General features: G+C 37.4%; 1 protein-coding gene across 7 annotated transcripts in view; it reads left to right on the plus strand.

The window, feature by feature from the left end:
• slit2 (slit homolog 2 (Drosophila)) overlaps positions 1 to 20,199 on the plus strand; it is a 103,669-nt gene that overhangs the window by 29,481 nt on the left and 53,989 nt on the right. The window contains exon 1 of one of the 7 annotated variants that reach the window (XM_036212885.1): positions 2,370 to 2,581. The exons of the other annotated variants lie outside the window; for them this stretch is intronic. Coding sequence (XP_036068778.1) covers positions 2,559 to 2,581 — 23 coding nt within the window. The 5' untranslated portion in view covers positions 2,370 to 2,558. Of the gene's footprint in view, positions 1 to 2,369; positions 2,582 to 20,199 lie in introns of those variants that run through there. 7 annotated transcript variants of the gene reach the window in all.

Genomic DNA, 20,199 nt, shown 5'->3' on the forward strand with positions numbered 1-20,199 from the left:
ACCTCAGTCAACATTTCCTCTGATTTTTCTTTTATCTTTTAAAGTAAAAGTTTCTTTAAAAGTAATTATTCTTTAATAATTTGATTGTGAATTCACTATTTGGTTAGTTAGTTTGTGTGTCTGCAAAGACGGGGGAACATTTCTGCTGTGGATTATAGTGGGAAAAAAGTATTGAGATCGTAGGAGTGGATGAATGCAATGAATTACAAACAAGGACCAAACTGTAGTATATAAAGAGAGGTTCTGAGGGCATGAACAGTTATGATGTCAGCCTGTTTTACAACTTTCATAATTACAAGCCTGACTGGGGAGATGGGTTACTGCTGGCATGTGTGTGTTCGGAATCGGCGAAGAGTTTCCTTAGTGACCTCCCAGGTAATTTGTGGTGTTTCCAAGACAAAGTAGCAGCGGATATTGTCTGTCCTTGAAGAACCTTTGCTAAAGGTTACTGGAGCGTGAGAGTCAGAGCCTAATAAAGGAGTTTTTTTTCTTTTCTCGTTGTCACATGTAAGAGTTCCTGTAGGACCTAACATGACGGTCCTTTACCTCTCTCATCTAACACAGGGGACTGCATATGAGGTGTAATAGCAAATGCCTCATGAATAAATTAGCATTTCTGATGTTCTGTCCTTTATCAGAAGACAGAATAAACAGAATGTTAATGCAAGAATTATGGCTGAATTCTCTTCTTTATGCACATTAAATATTAAAACACTTTCCTATTTGAGCAACTTTTAAAATACATATGAGACTAAAACTGCATAAATTCTAAGGATATTAACAATCAAACGTCTTGTCAATGCAACTGAATTCAACAGTAGTTGATTTTATTTACAAAAAAAAAAAGATTTCCATCATGTTGCACAGTTGTTATCACTTTGATCTCACAGCGAAAAGGTTCTGGTTTGAATCCTTTCTATGTGACATTCCTCCTACATTCCAAAAACATGCTTTATAGGTTCATTGGTTACTCTAAATTCTGATTGTGTGACAGACTGGTTGTCCAGGTTCTACCTTCGTTCAACAGTAGTAGATCCCTAAAGAGATATAACGTGTTAATAAAATGGATTGATGAAGGATTTCTAGATGTTTTACCCCAGGTTCATGCTGCATCCGGACCGGTTCTGGTGCAGACGCCAGAGTCTACATAACTTGAAAAGTACAGAGAAACTCACACTGCATCCAGTCCTGTTTGGCCTCTACAGCTTTCTGTATCCATTTGGTTTTACATTTTTTCTGGACGTTTGAGCAATTTTTGTGAAGTTGGGGCTATTAATGATCTAAACAAGAAATTATGTGGGCGAGTGTTACGTTCATCTGGTCCACTTTTTCAAAATAAAACCCATTTTCTGTTTTCACCGTGTTGTAAACATCACACCATTGTGACAACCAACTTAAGTTTACCCTACTTGTTACACAATAGGTGTAACATAGTCAGATATGTACAATTAAGCCTATATAAGACAAAAGTATTAATAGAAGTTCCGTTCTTACCCATTGTATGAAGATGAGTCATGCAGAAAAAGAAGTGTTGTGACTATTGTTCAAAATGCCAAAAACAATACTACTCAGCTGTATATAAACTTTAATATTTTTTGTTTTTCAAGTATTTTTAGCATTTTACCTGCAGGAAGATATGATAAAAAAGATTTTTTTTTCTATCCAACCCTAAGTTTGATCTTTTACAAAGGTGGTAGACATTACCTTAGATGAGTTTGTTTGCTTTTGTGATAAAAAAAGAAAAATTCCATCCTTAGCTCTGTTGAAGCAGATGGACCAGACACATAAAGAAGTTTGGTGATTTGACTTGATGGTAACAATGAGGGTTTAGTGTGAGGATGCTACAAAAAATCATGAGCTGTCAGCACCTATGGAAAGGGGAGGGGGATGGTTGAAGGATTAATGCGGTGGGTGGGTGGGGGTGTAAAGGTGGAGGCAAGAAAGCTTAATAACCACAACACATTTCCACCTGGCGATCAGCATGTTCTGACAAAACCTCAAAGCGACACCATCAGAAGTAACACCGTGTGTGTTTTGTGTGTGTGTTCAGCATGCTGATCCCGGGAGTTGAGTGTTTTTCGAGCTTCATTGAGTTTGTATGCGGGTGTAAGTAACTCTGTCAGTGTGTCATCCTGCAGCTGGAAGACTAAAGAGAATTAATTCACCTCTGCATTCCTGAAAAGACGGCTTCGCTTCATTTCCTTAAATCAGCTCCCCCAAGCAGACAGCCGCTGAACTGACTTTTAATACATTTTTACTGAGCTTCCCTGTTCTCACTTCTGTGATTTTGGATACTTTTCACTTTCTATGTTTATTTCTTAGCAGCGAGTATTCCTATTTTGCATTCAGCAAAAGTGTCTGCAAATAATGCACATCTGAATCAATTATAGTATTTATCAACAAGATCTTTATTAGCATAACACTTTACAGAAGCATGTTATTTGACATGTAAAAGAACATGCTTTTACTCCTGATCTATTTTTACATAATCGTTTCTACTAAAGCTCCTCTCTAACCTTTCCTCCTTTCCTCTTTATCCTCTGCACTCCCCGGAGTCGATGGGGCAGAAAGAGGCAGACAGGTGATATCTGATGGGCTCATGGTGATGACTGTTGCTGGTCAAGCAGAATGGATGGCTCTAATTGAACTGTGCATGCGGCATATGTGTGCGGATAGCAGTCCTGCAAATGGCAGTCATTTCCTTGGTAGCAATTAAGCTCTGGGAGGTTTGAGGTCAAGGTTAATTAGCATGCGAAGATGAAAGCGCGTCGAGAGACAGAGGCTGGACGTTTGATGGCTTTTGAACACTTGAGAGCATGTGTGTGTCCACATCATTCACAAAGTCTGGCAGTTAAAGTGAAATTGTTGTATTGTTAAGTGGAATTTTGTGTATAAATGCTTCTTTATAAACTTCTGTAAAAGTTATTTAAAAACTTAACATTCAATATTTATTCTAGATGAAGTATTAAACACTAAACTTTTGATTTAATCATCCATAAAATGTGATATTAGTTGGAAAACATAAAAAATGTTTACTTTAATTGCTTTTTATTCATAGATACTGAAGTGGTCATATAGTATTTTGTTGTCACTTCTAAAAAGTGATGTTTTCTGCCTCTTATATGATAAAAAATATCAATTTAACCTCCTGCAAGAGTTTTAGTGTAACTTTTTATTTTTGGAAAAAGTTTGTGACAACACAAGAGCTAACAAATATTACCAAGAAATATTATTTAAAAAAATAGTTTTTGAGGTGCAAGAAATTAATCTGTGTTCAATGTGCAACATTCAAATGCATCTCCAGGATGGTTGTAAAACGGCTCGTGCAATAAATGTACCTACGATTTATGTGACATAACAGTAAAAAACCGTCCGATTCACTTTCCTAACATCTTTCCTGTTCTCGTTCTGGGTTAAAGAGGGGGCGTGTCTAATCCAGGGGTGCACAGGTGAGAGATGGGGAGGTCACAGGGTCAGACACTTCATGGTCAAAAGATGAACACAGCCACACATACGGTGGCCCTGAAGGGAAATCACACCAACAAATAACTTTAGCGCAAAGACACATTGAAGATTATAATTTAAAAAAGTACAAACAAAATTCCATAAACGAAAAAAATTATTCTGAAAAAAACTAACCCAATTTCAAAAATGTGAAGCAAAATAAAAAATAAATGATTTTGAAAACTAAAGTAGTTTTGAAAAATCAACAGGAAATCTAACAAAAAATCAGGCTAGGTAAGCTAACCTTTGTGCTAACTTGAATTAATCAGGATAAACACTTTATTAAAAAATGCATGCTATAGGAATTGAACGTTAGTGATTGGATGATGACGTTTCTTCTTCTTTTTTTGGCTAAAAGTTATTTGACATGCTAATATCTTCCAACAGATTACATTTTTTTAAGCTTCCGACCACAGTTGCTGCAAGAGTTAGATGATCTACTTTCCCTATTTTTAAAAACTCAAATGTCATCATCCAGTTTCCCATCATTTTAACAATAATTTTGGTATCTGGAAACTACTTTTGTTTTCCAAAATGTTTTACAAATATGGCTGCAAAAACCAGATGGATGCCAATTTTGTTCTAAGTTGTGGTGTCTATTGGGAAGGTACAGAATACCCAGAGGAGCGGTGAGCATCATTTTAAGTATCTGTCCAATAAGATACGAGAATTTTTTGACAAATGTGCCTTTATTTTACATTACTTATGTCCTCATAATTTAATCAGTTATATATACACGTTAAAACACCAAAAACATGATACATATATTCCCTCTCAGACGCTTTATACCCCCTTTGTCAATCAGTTCAGGCTGAACTTTTTGCAGCCAAATGCTCACTCCAGAGGCTTTCAGCTTTGTTATTCACAGCTCACTGACACAAATCCTGCTGTACTTGCGCTCTGCATGTGAGTGCGCATTTATGGTGATTGATATGCATTAATGATGTAAGGCGAACAGCCATTAAAAGCTGGGAAACTGTAGGGACTGCCTTGAGCTGTGACTATTACGCTGGAAATTTCCGGTGTTGGCAAAACACAAGAGGCCGTAGTGGCAGATGTTAGAGACAAGTGAGTGTGTGTGGGTGAGTGGACTACCAGTAGCAGGTGGTAAGTTTATTTCAGCCCCCCCTTTAGCCCAAACTCATGGTCACAGGGGATTTTGGAGCAATCTAAAGCTCAGCTGCTCTTGTGCAGCAGCTTCACTTGCATGTGTTTATTCGAATACTTAAAAGCTCCAGGACAGATTGTGTCTTTACATCAGCAGGAGAGTTTTAAAGAAAGAGATTTCCACGTCAGCGATTAAACCAAATAAAGCACACACATTATGCAGATTCCTCTCGTTCTGTGTAATTTTATGCAGTCACAACAGTAAAGTCATACAATCACTGCCGTCTATGCAAAAACATGTTCTGCTTCAAAAAAACCAAACCAAAACGACATCATTCTGCAGCTCCGTCCTCATTAAAGCTCCTCGCTCAGCTGGTCCTGTTGAAACTCAGAAGCAATCAACAAACAATCTGCCGTCCTGACACACGGTTTAAGTGGCCTGGGCCTCAGGTTTCTGACTTGGGGCTCCAGATGGACAGTTTGCTCGGTTCGGCACAAACGGGGCCCCGGCAGCTCATCGCAGTCATTACTGAAGTGAGAGAAAGCATGGGGCGGTGGAGGAGCGGGGAGAGAAAGTAAATATTGTTATTGAATTCCCTCTTCCTGAGGTCAGTGGCGGTGAGGCTTTTAGTGGCTGCTGCATCCTCTCTCCTGCAACACCCAGTCTAATTGGTTAACAACACATGATGTCATAACACCAACGGCTATCAGCGTGAACATCATTCCTCCTCTATGGGAGTCGCTACGCTGAGTTTTCCTTTATGCACATTTTTAAGTCTATTTTGAACAGCCTGTATTGACCTAAAGAGGGATTTGATAGTGAACAACATTTTCTCACCCTCCGAGATTTTACTTCTTTTCAAATTAAAAAGTATTTTGCTGTAATTTGAGCAAAAATATGATGCATACTGAGCAAAAATAGGGAAAAAGATACAACTTTCTCCTCACCATATGATAGTAAACATATATAGATTCAAGATCAATCAAAAATATATTAAATATTTTATGTTGTACCAACAGTACCATAATATTTTGTACAACTGAAGAAATGTTTTAAAAACTCCCAAAAACTTCTCCCTGGTCTTCCTACCTACATGTCCCTCTGTCTGCTTTCCAAATGACCGTTCTTAAGTTGACTGCACTCCTATGAATGCAGATGGATAATCTTTTTTAAAGAACAACCTGAAAACTTAAAAAAGTGAGAAAATTCTAAAGAATGTCATGTTTCAAGTCCCTCTTCACTTAAAGTCCAACACAGACAGAAATTTGGCAACGTGGTCACAGGGTTTACATACCAGGATAATCAATTTCTCCTGATGAAAATATACCAGTGAAAAATCTTGGTTTTAGGGAATCAATAACTGAAATCTGGTTGCTTAAAGCCCTACTCCGATCATCTTTTGATATATACTAAAAGTGTTCTGAGTGGTCTTTTTATTAAAATTGTGCCGTTTTTAGCCAAATAACAAAGGACATAATTTCTGCAGAGAGGCAGAAGTTTGGAAGAGAGAATAAGAAGGCCCCCACTTCCCGCCATACATATCTCTTTACAGGCTCTGTCGGTAGCTCACAGCCACACCCCTAACCTAACATCACCGGTGCAGTGAAAATGGCGAGCAATATCGGAGGTATCCAGACGTACAGCCAGATCCCAGATCATGTGAGGAAAACAAAGACGTATATGGATCTAGTCGTCTACAAGGGGATATATCAGATTGGAACGGAGCAAATGAGCTCTTTTTCAAACAGAGTTTTTTATTTGCTCTCGATTCACAACTGTATAAATAAATATTTAGAAATGCAATTTGTTTTTGATCAATTTCCTGTCTTCTATCATGAGGAAATGTCTCAAGAACAGGTTAAAACACCAAAAACACAATTTGCATTATAATTGGAGTTTAATCAAATAGATTTCAAAAGCAACTAAGGTCAGAATTGTATAAAAAAAAAAATTTTAAAGTTATTTAATAATTTATTTTTTCCATAAATGTTACAGACAAATAGGAGCTGAAAGCATCTTGTGTTGGACATATTTTACAAGGTGTGTATTTGTATAAACTCTTTTTGTAATTTAAGATAAGCTTTGTTTATAGTGATTATACTCATTCTCGTTTTTTTTTTTGTTGGACCTTATGGGAAAAAAAGAGGAAAGAAGAGAAAGGGCTGCACAAATAAATAAATAAATGTTCCATCTTAAGCAGTGGAATCCAGAATAATAACACCAGGGACAGGGTTTTATAGTAAAGGCCGTAAATTATAATAATGACCAGCGAATTTTAAGGTAGTCAGCAAAAATATTCTTAGTTTGTTGTTTTCCTTTTTAAAGTTTGACTTTAAACTGCACCATTTCCTGGATTACCTGTCTGATTCGATCTACATTAGAGAGGAATCAAAGACTTTAGTTTTGAGATTTGACTAAAATCCTTTTAATCAAGGCGGCAAATTTTTCCTGTCTGCTCATTTTAATCAGTTAAATCAAATTTAAACAGGTCTTTCTTGTGAATAAAGCCCAGAATCTCAAAAGATTACCACGTATTAATGGCAGTGCAATAAAAATGAAAATTAGTCAAACAATAAAAACAATCTTATAAAAAAGGGAAAGGTTACATTTTAACAGTAATTATTGTAAAAATAAATTAAAAGTTGCTGCCTTTTGTTTAATATTTCTGTCATGATCCAACATTTTTTTTAGACCTGGTCTTCCTGCCCCCCCGTCTGCTTTCAGTTACCTTAGAGGCCTGGACCAAAAATAACAACAGTGTTCGACCACTCGTTGCTGCTTTCTCACGTTGCCTATAAAGTTAACAACTCTCCATTCCTGTTAACAAACACAGACATGCGGTGCAGGCGGAGCCGATCTCCGAGCTGATCGGATCTTTCTCGAATTTGCTCACAAAACATTTAGACTTCTGATTTGATATCACTCTTTGCCGTCCCCCCTCCCTCCTCAATACCCTAGTTCCTGACAAATCCTTACACCCCTTGGGGGGGAGCAGCAGTGACCCATATGTGGCATGGAGCAGGGGTTCAGGAATACATCTGAACCCCTGCTCCCCAGCAGACACCCCCCACTAATTTCAGACATGCATACATAGCTGCTTCATCCCCGAGGAAAAAAGGCTCAGTCTGCTCTACATGTATCCATCCTGTAGATTCCCCTCAGTCTGTCACACACATATGGGCACATGTGCGCACACGCGTGAACAAAAAAAAAAAAAAAAAAAAAAAAAAATGGGGTAATAATACGCTTAGAGCAGTACAGCTTTATATGTGTTATAATCTTGTTATGATACCATCCTAATCTTTTCCTAATCCTGGAAAAAAGTTGGAATTGTCTGTTTCGATCATTTTCCTCTGTGTGTGTGTCCACTGTGAGGTATTGCAGCATTCCCAGGAATGCCAGCCGTCGTCATGCTCTCCGTTTTTTGCTTTTCCGCTGATCCCATGCCTTTGGTTTTTCTGCTGCTGGTATTACTGTGGAGCTGTGTGCCAACTTGGTTTGTGGGGGCAAAAAAAAGAAAAAAAAAAAGGAATTATAATGCCAGGTGTTCTTCTTTCTAGGATAAAAGGTAAAATTCGGTAGATGGTTTGATTCCGTTGGGAAGTGGTTTTGGCTTGATTTAGATGTTTGCCATACTTCTCAAAAATCTGCAGATGCTTAGTCTTCGTTTGAATGTGCGCTGGTGTACAAATACTTTAATGCACGGAACAAATTCTTCCCACTGTGAGCCAACGCACATTAATTTGTGCTGTGACAGGGAGCGCAGTAATGCGGACCCACACTGGCCCACACATCTGAATGGAGCAGATGGCCACCGAGTGTGTTTGTTTGCTCTCAGATGATCATTTATATGCGCGGCGAAAATTAACATATTAACAAGCTGCTTGTGCATATGTGTCAATCCTTGATCACTATTGCAGACGTGGTGCAGGAGATCAAACTCTGCCGTGTGTGCTTTGGAGTGTGTGTTTTAATAACTCAGGCTCCACTGACCGTGTCTGAGGCTTGAAGAGGCAACCCGCTGTTTCTTAAAAGCAGTGGCATCTTTACAACACCGTCTCCCTCAGGGCAAAAAAAGAGGAAAACTGGGATGGATAGAATGGGAGAAGGAGAATTTTGGATTGATGAAAAGAAAAATATGAGTAAAAGGGTTTGATGCTGGGAAGGAGAGGGAAGAATACTAATGTGGAGGGAAAAGGTGGACAAACATAAGGAAAGAAGGGCTCCACACAACACCTGATAATGTGATAGATTTGAACAAAAATATAATAAACAACCTTAAAAAAGCAGCTCAACTTTTACATTCTCAAGCGTCTACTCGTGTGTTTTTAGATGTGTGTGTGTGCGTTCTTGCCCTCGAGCTTTTGGCCACTAATGGACAGCAGAAGTCTTTGTTCCTGCACAACATCTTTTCGGTGTAATGGTGCTCACACTCATGCATACACACGAACGGCACGCTTCTTTGTTGTAAACAGGCCCGACTGCTCTTTTTCCAGCTTTGTGTGTGTTCCCCAGTTTGTGTGTCGGCTTCGGAGAGCTTCCACTTTGTGTTTCTCCTTCTGGTGTTTGATTGCAATCGCTCGGAGTCAGACTCTTGCAGGTCATTGGCTAAACTGTTTCCTCGGGAGACAGCGCAGCCTCCCGTGATTGGCGGATGATCCTAACGCGGGCTGACAGCTTGTTAGTGCAATCTGATTGGTCAATTAGTTACATCACTTACTCCAGAATCCCTTGAGAGTGGATAGAGATGCGCACAGGATGCCTGCAGTTACATTACTTTATTTTAGGTGAAATTATTGTTTAATTACAATATATTTTAGTGATTTTAGTTGTGCCACAAAGAGTAAAGTGATGTGGGAGGTGTGTCAGTCGGGATGGATACGATGTGGGGAGTGATCCCATCTTTCAATAAATAATAAATGTGTTCAGGAGGCAGATATTTGATACATGCAACCCCATACTGACTCCTGGAATTTAACTGAAAAACCTTTTGATAAATATTTAATTATTGATTGGGGATGTAATCATTCATTTTAGCAAACAACAGAAGGTAACAGATCTGTGTTTTTGTTCATTTTGAATGATCCGATTTACTAACCAAATAAAATGGATCCAAGACGTCTTTAATCAAAAGGTCAACCAATGTGACCCCGAGATAAACACTGAACAGTGCAGATGAATTCCCAGATTTCTTTGTATTTCATGCAAGATAATTAAGTGTAAATTAAATATGTGTACAAACAAACAAGTAAACAAGAATTAATGGCAAATCCATTCACATTTTAGCTTCATAAAGTTCAGTCAACTGTTGTTTTTCCACATAAACGGAACATTATTAGAACTTTATACCACTCTGGATGGTCACACATCTTTGCAAAATGCAGTGTGTTGTCTGTTGGGATGGTTCTTTGTCGTTTTCGTAGTGAAATAAATCCAATGTGCCTCAATCCAAATGGGATTTTCCAATATTGGCACAATATATTTAAATTTGATAAATAACTTATTTATTTTATTAATTTGACCAGAAATTCACATTAAGATCCACTGATCTCTCTTTCAAAGGGACTCCTGATCAAGAGGCAAAAGTTACACACAAGACATTTCATAGAATTAAAATACGTTAAAAAATAAATAAAATAGTACAAAACAAAGAATTAAAAAGCAGCTTAGGTTAGTGATTTTATTCCAGGTCCTTCATAATTAAATCTAACTGTGACAAAGTTGTGAGCTTTGAAAGTTGAATTGTTTTTTGCAGAAAGTTCCAGTCCGTAGGTGCCTCAAACTGAAAAGACGTCTTTACTTTTTCTGTTTGAACCCTCAGGACTGAAAAGCGAGTAGACCTGCCTCAGACACATTGATCTGGTTGGATCTCGGGAAATAAATAAATTCATTGATTAAGTCAATGAATTGTTACACCCTTACTATTGATAATATATTTAGAAAAATTAGCTACATGATTTTTTTTAAAGAAAATTATTTATTTATTTATTTGTTTATTTATTGTCAAATAACATTAAAAGTTCCCATAATTATTTTTCTTTTAAATAAGAAGCTAAATAAAAGTTTTCTTAAGCCTTTAAAGAATGTGCAAAATTGTATTGTCTAAAAGAGGTGACACTTGTAGCTTTGAAAAACAGAAACATTGTAAAATGTACTTCTAGTAGCTCCTTTGAATTAAATTAATTAATAATCCAACTTCTGTTTTTTTATTATTTTGATTAAAATGTAGCTGCAAAAATCAGAAACCAAAGCATCAGCTCCAGTATCAACATGATGAAGTTCACAAATTAAATAAAAACCAATTACTATCGTTGTTTAGTATTTATTTTGTCAAAGTGTGCTTCAGTTGGTTCTACACAAAATAAAAGCCTCTCTCTTGGCTTCGATTAGGAGAGTGCCCACACTTTTTTTGGACTTCAGCATACACCAGAGAAGCAGTTCTATTTGCCTCTTTTTCTTCCATCTCCTCCTTTTCTCTGACAGCTGTGACGGAATGGACACTGCGGTGCAGCAACTAACCAACTTGTGTTTATTTCAAGGCCGACCACAAACTACTTGTTGAGTTTGCAAAGCGGCTGTGTGTAAGGGAGTCAACACACTGGTTAATAAAGTTATATTATCAGGATGGCAGGACGCCTGCACAGCCTGCTGCTTTTGGAGACACGTCATGCTGTTTGTGAGTTAATAAAGTTATGTGTGCTTTCAATGGGAGCGGTGCAGTTGCCAGGGGTGCTGCTGCGCTATGATAGTGTTACAGAAGGCATTTTAATTTGTCAGTGTCATGAGCTTGCAGCGAATGCCTCTGAGAGTTAAGAAAACACTGCGACCACAGAGTTCCCCAGAATTTGTGTAAACTTTCGAGTATTATTTCACTCCAACATGACAAACAAACAGGGAAACCACCGTCAGGAAGGCGACAACAGAGGCAGCGCTCGCTCTGGCAGATCCATGCGGACAGCAGTGAGGATGTTCGGCATGTGGCTTGTGTGTCAGGTGGAGCTGAAAAGATTTGACACCTCGTCATGGAGTCTGGGAAAGACGGCAGCAGATCTCACTATGTGACCTGAGCTTTTTTTAGAGGCTGTGGAAGCAGAGATCCATCCAAATGGACCATGGCTGGTTCACAGGGCTCCTTCGCCACTGTGTTCGTTCCTGTAAATAAATTCCTGCGTTAGTGTGATTTATGAGTCTTTTTGCTCATCATTGATCAGCGTGACTGAATTATGCATGGAAAATTATTTTATTTTAAGGTTTTATTGGTTTAGGTTAAAACTGCATTGTTTTTTTCTTTTAAATTAAGTTGCTTGACTTGGTCAATGAAACTAAAAAAAAGCTGAAGGTCATCAGCATCCAATCAGGCTACAGTTACAACATTATTTTAATGTAGTATTTTGATGCTCTTAAGCTTCAGGAATCTTTTGTGTCAGCAAATGTTTCCTAAGTCAAGCAAGATTAAATAACAGGCACTTCAATCAATTTTCCGTTCTTAAGTCCAACTCCAATCATCCTTTGATCTATTTTATAAATGTCCCCAGTGATCTCTCCCTCATGTGGGAATCCCTAAGGTTTCTTCTTTTTTTCCTGACTCAGGTTTTTTTTAGGAGTTTTTCCTTACCGCGAGGGAGGGTCTAAGGACAGGGATGACCGTTCTTTATAGTCTGTTTAGTTTTTACCTATTGTGCATATTTTATGACTCCATCTGTGCATCTGTAAAAACTACAGGCATGAAGCCCAATGAGGCAAATTGAATTTGTGATATTGGGCTATATAAATAAAATTGAATTGAATTGAATTGAATTGGTCTTTTAATTATGATTATTTTTTAAGCAAATTCAAAAAGCGTTAATCATTTTCTAGGACATAATTTGTGCAGAGCGGCAGTAAATTCAGGAATGTGCATTTCTCTGTTGATGTTGAGAAAGCCTGCCATGAAACTGCAATAGTCTGGTTCTTGCAGCTATAAATGTAAGACAGCAGCAAGAAATTAGAAATAAAAAGACATCCCTTTCTTTTTAGAGAGTGAAGTCCTTAAAGTGAAAAAAACTTGATTATGTCCCAGTAAAGCTTCTTCTTAAATACCTGATATAGATGCTGAAGTTATGAAAAGTGATCTCTTTGTGTCAAGTTGTGTTGGCGCATCATTCAGTGGCGTCACCACCAATTATAGGTCTAAATCTTATGTCAGCACAGAGGGCAGTGTTGATCTTAGTCATAAATCACTGTGTGAACTATAAACAAGGCTGACCTAAGAAAGGCTGGTGAAGGAAAGGACTTTTGTCCTGTAATTTGTGTCTCATGCAACCGTGACTTTCTTTTTGTCTTCTGTATTTTCTCTGACATCTGCTGCGTTTAAAATTACACAAACTATTGCATTTGGCCAAAAATGATCTCTCCGATTTAAAACATGAAATTTTATTTTTAACTTTGCATCTTAAAAAGTGTTATGATGCAGTGAAACACACAATAAAAATTGTATTTTTGGTGTTTTTAATATGTTCTTGTGGTATTTTTCTCATAAATGTGGACACATATGAAGAACATTAAGCTTAAAATAGGATTTCTATGTATTTCTTTATTCACATGGTTGTGAATCAGGAGAATGCCGTTGGAAAAACCTGCCATATGGAGCGATTTAGCTCAATTTCGATGCATCAAGTTGCAAATAAAAATAAATTCATGCCCATCTTTGTTTTCCTCGCCCAAATTGGCATTTGGCTCAAACATTTTTGCTGGATAGTCACAATATTGCAGTTTTTGGTGCAGCTGTAATGTTAGGTAGAGAGGGGCTGTAAGCAGAAGAGAGTAAAGAAAGGGATGATGGGAAATGGGGGAAGGCTTACTCTGCACTCCCGCTCACAACTCAGAGGCTATTTTTTTTGTTTTTTTTTAATGAACTCCTGTCTCTGCCAAAAATATGTACTAGAAAACAACAGTTGGTAAAAGTTTGGCTAAAAACAGCATAATTATAATAGAAAGACCACTGGGAAGAAAAAATGATCGGAGTGGGACTTTAAGACTTGGCTGCCTTTGTGATCACAGATTTTTTGTGCTCATGACAAATGTGTTCTCAGGAAGGGAAAAAAACGTGTCGCCAAACCTGAAGCACAACAGGTTGTTGATGTATTTGTGGACATCAGCATGTGGTTGTGCTTTCATTCATGTGTCCCTCGTGCTCAGCGTGAACGTGTGAAATAAACGATGCACTGCGGGGAGACTGGCACCTCTATAGAAGATAAATGCGCAGATATGACAGTGACACATTAGAGCGTTTACAGTAAACCGGGAAAAGAAGAGATTATGGGTCAACTGTATTGAAAGAAAGTTGGGAAGAGAAACAAAGATCCAACTTGGAGGATGCACAAAAGACGCAGTTTACATGCATAAAAGACGAGAGTCCATCCATCTCAGTGTCTCCGCTGCTCACTTCTTGACTGTGTGATATCACTGGAGACTGTTGTGAACTGGCATAGTTGGCTCACGTCCAGTTCTTGTTCAAACAGAAGGCATAAACCCACCCAGCCCAACCCCAAAGAGAGGTGCATCCCTTCTCATTAAGGCAAACAGCTCCCATAGTGTCTGTGAGTAACAACCCATGCGTGCCAATGTTGCTCAATGCAGAACAAAGTTTAGTCTCTTTGCACAAAACTCAGACATAAAAGGCAGGAAACCCCAAAGTAAACAACGTCTGCTGTGAAATTAATCCGTTTCCTTTCACTAGCATTATGGCTTTTTAAGATTTGTGTAGTTTACCACGCAATCCCATGGACTGTGTGAACCTAATCTGCAACACCGTGCTTTTGAAAATTGGTTTTACAGCCATGCATCACTCTGAGTAGCTCAGTGTATCCAAATACTACTAGTGCATAATGTGATATAGACTGGATTTAGGAGACTTAGTGCTGCCGCACTTGATTTGTTGCAAGTTTGTGGGAAAGTTGACTGCGAGTGGGAAAAGCTCCGTTTGCCTGCTTCTGAGAGGGGGTGTGTATTTGTATATGTGTGTGTGGGTGTGTATATGTGTGTGTGAGCTGATGGATGAACTTGCAGTCTGGTAAGCAGGGACATTCCCTTCTCTGTTCTCTCACCATGCCATGGAAACCAGACAGGAGGGCTATGGTGGCCCACAGGAGCCAAATGAGGCGGCAATAATGCAGCGCTTAACCCCACATTGAAAAATGACTTCATTCTCTCATCAATAGAGCAGTTCCTAACACCCCGCCACGCTTATGCATGCATGTGCACATGCACGCAAACACACATGAGCGCTCCGACCTGTGCACATGCTGGAAGATAAGTAATTGTAATGAGCTGTGGGAGTTTCCAGGTATGAAACAGTTGACTATTAAACATGAACCCCATGCAGGTTCTCCTGCACGAGCAGTACGGCGTGCTGCAGAGAACTCTGACAACACTACAGTTGCTGCTGCAACTAACAGTTATGTCTGTTGTCAGCCAATTTATCAACTTTGTTCTTTGCTCGTCTCAATATATATATTTTTTCTTTTTGTTGCTAAACTGGAAAAAAAAGTTTATCAAAGGCTGAATTCAGGAAGGCATGTATAGTCTATGTTGTGCTGTTTTCAAATTAATCCTCTAGAAACAGAGAAAATTGCCCATAAAATTACATATTTAAGATTTTTTTTAATTTTTTGTATTTAGGAGTGTCTTTATAATGTGGTATTTTTACAACTTTCCTTTGCTTTTTCTGCAGGTTCTGCTAAGATTTACTTTAATCTAAAAACGTAGTGAAATAAATCACTATTAACTGGAAAATGCATTAGTAATTTTCTGAAATAAAATGAAAGTTGAACTTTTAAAAGGAAGCTATGACTTCAGTCGAGCTTTAGATGTCCATACTTTTTGTTCTAGTTCATTGTTAAACTTTTGAATAATTAGACACAAAATCTCAGAGTTTGTGTGACTCTACTAGTTTAGTTTTTTATGGGATGCTGTTATGGTTTAACAAAAACTGGTCTTCTTTTGTTGTTTAAACTTCAACTTCTGTTCCTCTACACTACTTTCTCTGTGGAGCCATTTTATATCAGAAAATATTGGATACTTTGATTTAACAACATTATATATTATTGGTAAAACACCCTCTTAAAAATATGTGTTCGTTCAGGACGTACTAATCCTGATTATATATCTACACATTTACTTTTTCTACCTTCAGAATTTTTACTTATAATTCTGTAGTTGGTAAATGAGTCAAAAGTTCAATATTTTCAGCTCAAATGTCCTTTAAAGTAAAAAGGTAAAAGATAATAGACAGATTTAATGACATATACTGCATTTCATAGTTTTGCTGCAGTTTTATTTCTCCAAAAATCAAACCAAGCAAAGGTTTTTAAGGTCTGGTGTCATGAGAGTTACAGGCAAAGGTCCAAAAATTGACTGAAACCTGAGAAATCCTCTGCAGCTGTCGAACACTGACTGTCAAATCTATCTGCAACAGCCAGCAGATGAATAATGAATGACCAGTATTCTGATTCGATGTGTAACAGAGATGTTAAAGACCCACTCTGGTGAAAACCTTGTTTGTTTTTTGGTGTTTTTTACATGTTCTGGTGGCATTTTTCTCATAATGTAGGAAGAAAATTAAGCTGAAAATTAGACGACTAGATCAATGGATGATGGGAACTAGGGGCAGGCTTACTCCACACCAATACCACAATTCAGAGGCAAATTTATAATGAACTCCTGCCACTCTGCAGATCCTAGAAAACGACACAGATGTTTGATTTTGGCTAAAAAAAACCCAGCATAATCATAATTTAAAGACAACTTTTAAAAGCACAATTGTATTACGACTTTAATAACTTTTCCCCCTGATGGCAACTGCTAATAAAGCTCTTTTTATTTTAGAGTTTGTTTGAAATAATTCAAGTTAAAAATACAAACAGGATTCTCTTTTACAGAAAGTATAAACTCTCTGATAATTGTTTATGGCTTAATCTAAACACTGTGTCTGCGTGACACACATCCAAAGGGCTCTTAAGATGCTCTCTTCTTCTGTGTCCAGAGGCTCTGCTTTCACTCAGTGCATTTGTTGTCTGCCCCTTTTTTCCATTAGTGTGTGACTGTGTGTGTATGAGGGTAAAAAAGACAGAGAGAAAGAGATTTGAGGTGTACTGTAATGTTATAAGTTGAGCCCTCGGGGAAGCGAGGAGCTTTTAGAGAAAGAGCAAAAGACACTGATGATAGAACGGCAACCAGGCGTGACCCAATGACAGACAGAAAAATGAAGCCAATGGAGGAAGAGACAGGAGGAAAAGAGGGAGTAAAAAAAAAACAAAAAGGAAAACTCTTCTTTCTGGAGAGTCAATACTGGATAATAACATCAGCAATCAGGGATTTCCCTCTCTAATCGCTGTGTGTGTATTTACTGGTGTCTCCTGGATACCACATAAACCCGAGAAATGTTTGTGTGCGGCTTGTTTACGGATTTCCAGCTGAGCGTGTGGCGCAGACACCAGCCTGAAGGCAGCCTCTTTATCCCGCCAAGGCCTCTAACTGAAAGCAGGCTGAAATGATAACCCGGAGTTATGAATGGCTCTGTGCGCCGGCAAGGGAGGAAAAGTGAAAGGAAGGGAGAGATGTGCAAAGAAAAGAAGATGAGGGGATGAGAGATGGGAGTGGGTGATGAGCAGAATGAAAAGGATTGAGGGGGGGAGGAGCTTGTAGACGTGGCTACTGGAGGTGAGAAAAAAAAAGACAATGAGTTAAAAAAGACAATAAAATCTGTGTGAAATATATTATTTGGGGGGGGTTGTTTATGTGAATGTATGTGTGAGAATGAGGCTGACAAAATAAAAGACAGTCAGAGGTTAAAGGCTTTGTCTTGTTAACCTGCATGGCGGGTGACAATAGCTCAGTAGGACCCTTGTGCTCCCTCAGTCCGTCTCAAGTGCTGCCTGTCAGAATTTAGAGGGCTCTCTTTTAAATCACCTTCTTTACACACTTCCATGATCTTGTGGAAAAAGGAAACAATATTTAAACCTCCTCAACCCACCACCAGCTTCACCATAACTGGTTTAAGTTGTCATTCTCCGTGTGCTGCTTTCCTGTCGGTGAACAATGGTGATTGGTGCTTTGTTATTTGTTCACTCATTTCTGCTTCCTGCAGATCACCTGCCAATCAACCACTCCATTATACCACATGACAGCTTCTTTGGATGCTTTATCGTCCTGTGTGTTCAAGGAGGTCAGCTTCCAAAAAAAAAAAAAAAAACTGAACAATAAAATGAATAAAGTTTATATAGTTTAAAGTTAGGTGAAAACGCAGTTAGTTTTCACACAAGTCATTGAAAAAAAATGTATTTTCTCCAAGAAGAATTGCTAAAAATGCCCCTTTCCTTAATATCCTTATATTTCTAGTTAACAAACACGGACAGCAAGTGGAGCAACATAGTTATAGAAAAACAGGTGAAGACTTAAAATGTAAATGAGTCAAATTATTAGTGAAATTATCTTTTAATTTACTAATGGGATTAATTTAGCTTTCAGAATAATCAGGTTTGTGTATTCTTAAAAACAAACAAAAAAGAGAAGTTTACTGAAAAAAAATTTAAATAAAAAGATTTTTATTTAGGTCATTCTTACTATTTTGATAAATATAAATGAAGTATTGTTTTATTGGCATAAATAGACGGAATAGACAGTTCCTAACTTTTAACAGAGGTTCACATTACTTCATTTCATAATAAAAGACATCCTGCATATCATCTTAAGGCAGTAAATGTCGTTGCAGCTGGTGTAATGTCAACAGTGATTCATTTTAGTAGTAATTTTACTGTTGTTGGTGCATCTCAACCAACGTGTAAATAAACTAATATTCAATCAGAGCTAATTAAGTGACCCCAACAATAGTTTTTGAACCATAAGGCACACTTCAAATCCTTTAATATGTAAACAAATAGAAAGTGTCCCTAATAATCCAGTGTGTCGTAATTCTGGCTGTGCTTACTAACGTGCAATTGTTTCTCTGTGAATACATAACTGACTGTGAATAACTTTACTGCTTACTTATTTTTTTGCTCTGCAGTTACTTTTTAAAGTTAAAAACGTATTTCTCTTTAACCAGAGAAGGGATAGAAGAGTCGCATTAGAATTTAAAAATTGCAGTAGACAAAAGATTGAAATCCAGTGAAGCAACAGATTAATATGGACGGGAATGAGGAAAATAATGGGAGTGAAGAAAAGTAATGTTGAAAAATAAAAAAGTAAGTGATAGAAAAGCTGCAGGAAATTGGGGAGTTTAGGTTAGAAAGTAAGGAAAAAGGGAAGCAAACGGAAAACAAAAAAAGAAGCGGTGATGATGCTGAGGGAAAAAATGTTAATAGAGGAAAAGAGAAAAGGCTTTATATGTTTTTTTTAAGTTATAGATGGAATAGTTGTGTTGTCTATAAAGATGTCAGAATGCTCAGGTTACACCAGCTGGCAAACAGACACTCGAATCAGTGACCACAGAATGTCTGACCAGCATGAAATCACACAGAAGATGTTTAAAATGTGGAGGACTGACAAATCTGTTGGCCAGCTTCAATAAAACGGGACAAAATAGATCCTGAAGAAAAGCAGCAATAAGCAGAAAACCAGATTTGTATTGAACTTAAAAAAAAAAAACAATACAAGTAATGTCTAGTATCATGAGAGTGCAGGAAATACCAATTTGATCATTAAAATACGATTGATTACAATCAATATCATTTATAATAACCTTTTGAAACTTAAACTTTGGTATTAAAAATACAAAATAATGCAAGATTAAAACATAGATAAACTGGAATACTTTGCCTTCATAGATTCATCAAATTAAGAGTTTATATTCACATTTAGAGATTACATGATTTAGTTCTCTTTCTAGAAAATGCATCTACATGTTTTTTAGTCACATGTATTTGTGAAGAATTATTCCATTTACCTTGGAAAATGCAGTTGAAAATGTGAAGATACAAAATCCCTCTTCATTATAATTTGATTACTTTTACGTTATAAGTTGATTTTGAAATCATATTTGGTCATTTTTGTGTTTAACTTATAATTCATTATTGATCATCAAACACTTGTAATACTATTTCAAAGATCCTCCTGGTCCTCCACAGTTCACTGTAGAAATATGAGCCCCTAGAAAACAAGCTTGGAGTAAAATTTGACCAGAAGCTTTTTTGTTCATCCCTGAAATTTAACTAAATAAACGAATCACAGTATATGAAATATCCCATATTTGATTAGATTTATACATTTTGTTATATCTAGTGGTGGGTTCAGACTGGAAACGTCTGTTGGCACCGACTGAGTCTGCTTCATTTGGTCTATACGCATTCTGAAGACATTTAACTGCAAACTGCAAAGTTTTACATCTTCTCAGTGTGTCAGAAATCTAGATGTTTTATCTCTCATATCAGGAATTTCACAAAAACAGGATTTTATTTTCCTTAAATCATTGCCAAAGTCTCTTTCTTCAACTCCCCTGTCAACACAGAGTGGCCATGAATGCTTTTATTTCAAATAAATTAAATTACTGTAAAGCCTTGCTCTCGGGTTTTCCAAAAAAATCAATGTTAAACGTTACCTACAGTAAGTGT

Source organism: Oryzias melastigma, linkage group LG1 (assembly GCF_002922805.2).
Source record: "Oryzias melastigma strain HK-1 linkage group LG1, ASM292280v2, whole genome shotgun sequence".
Classification (NCBI taxonomy): Eukaryota; Metazoa; Chordata; class Actinopteri; order Beloniformes; family Adrianichthyidae; genus Oryzias; species Oryzias melastigma.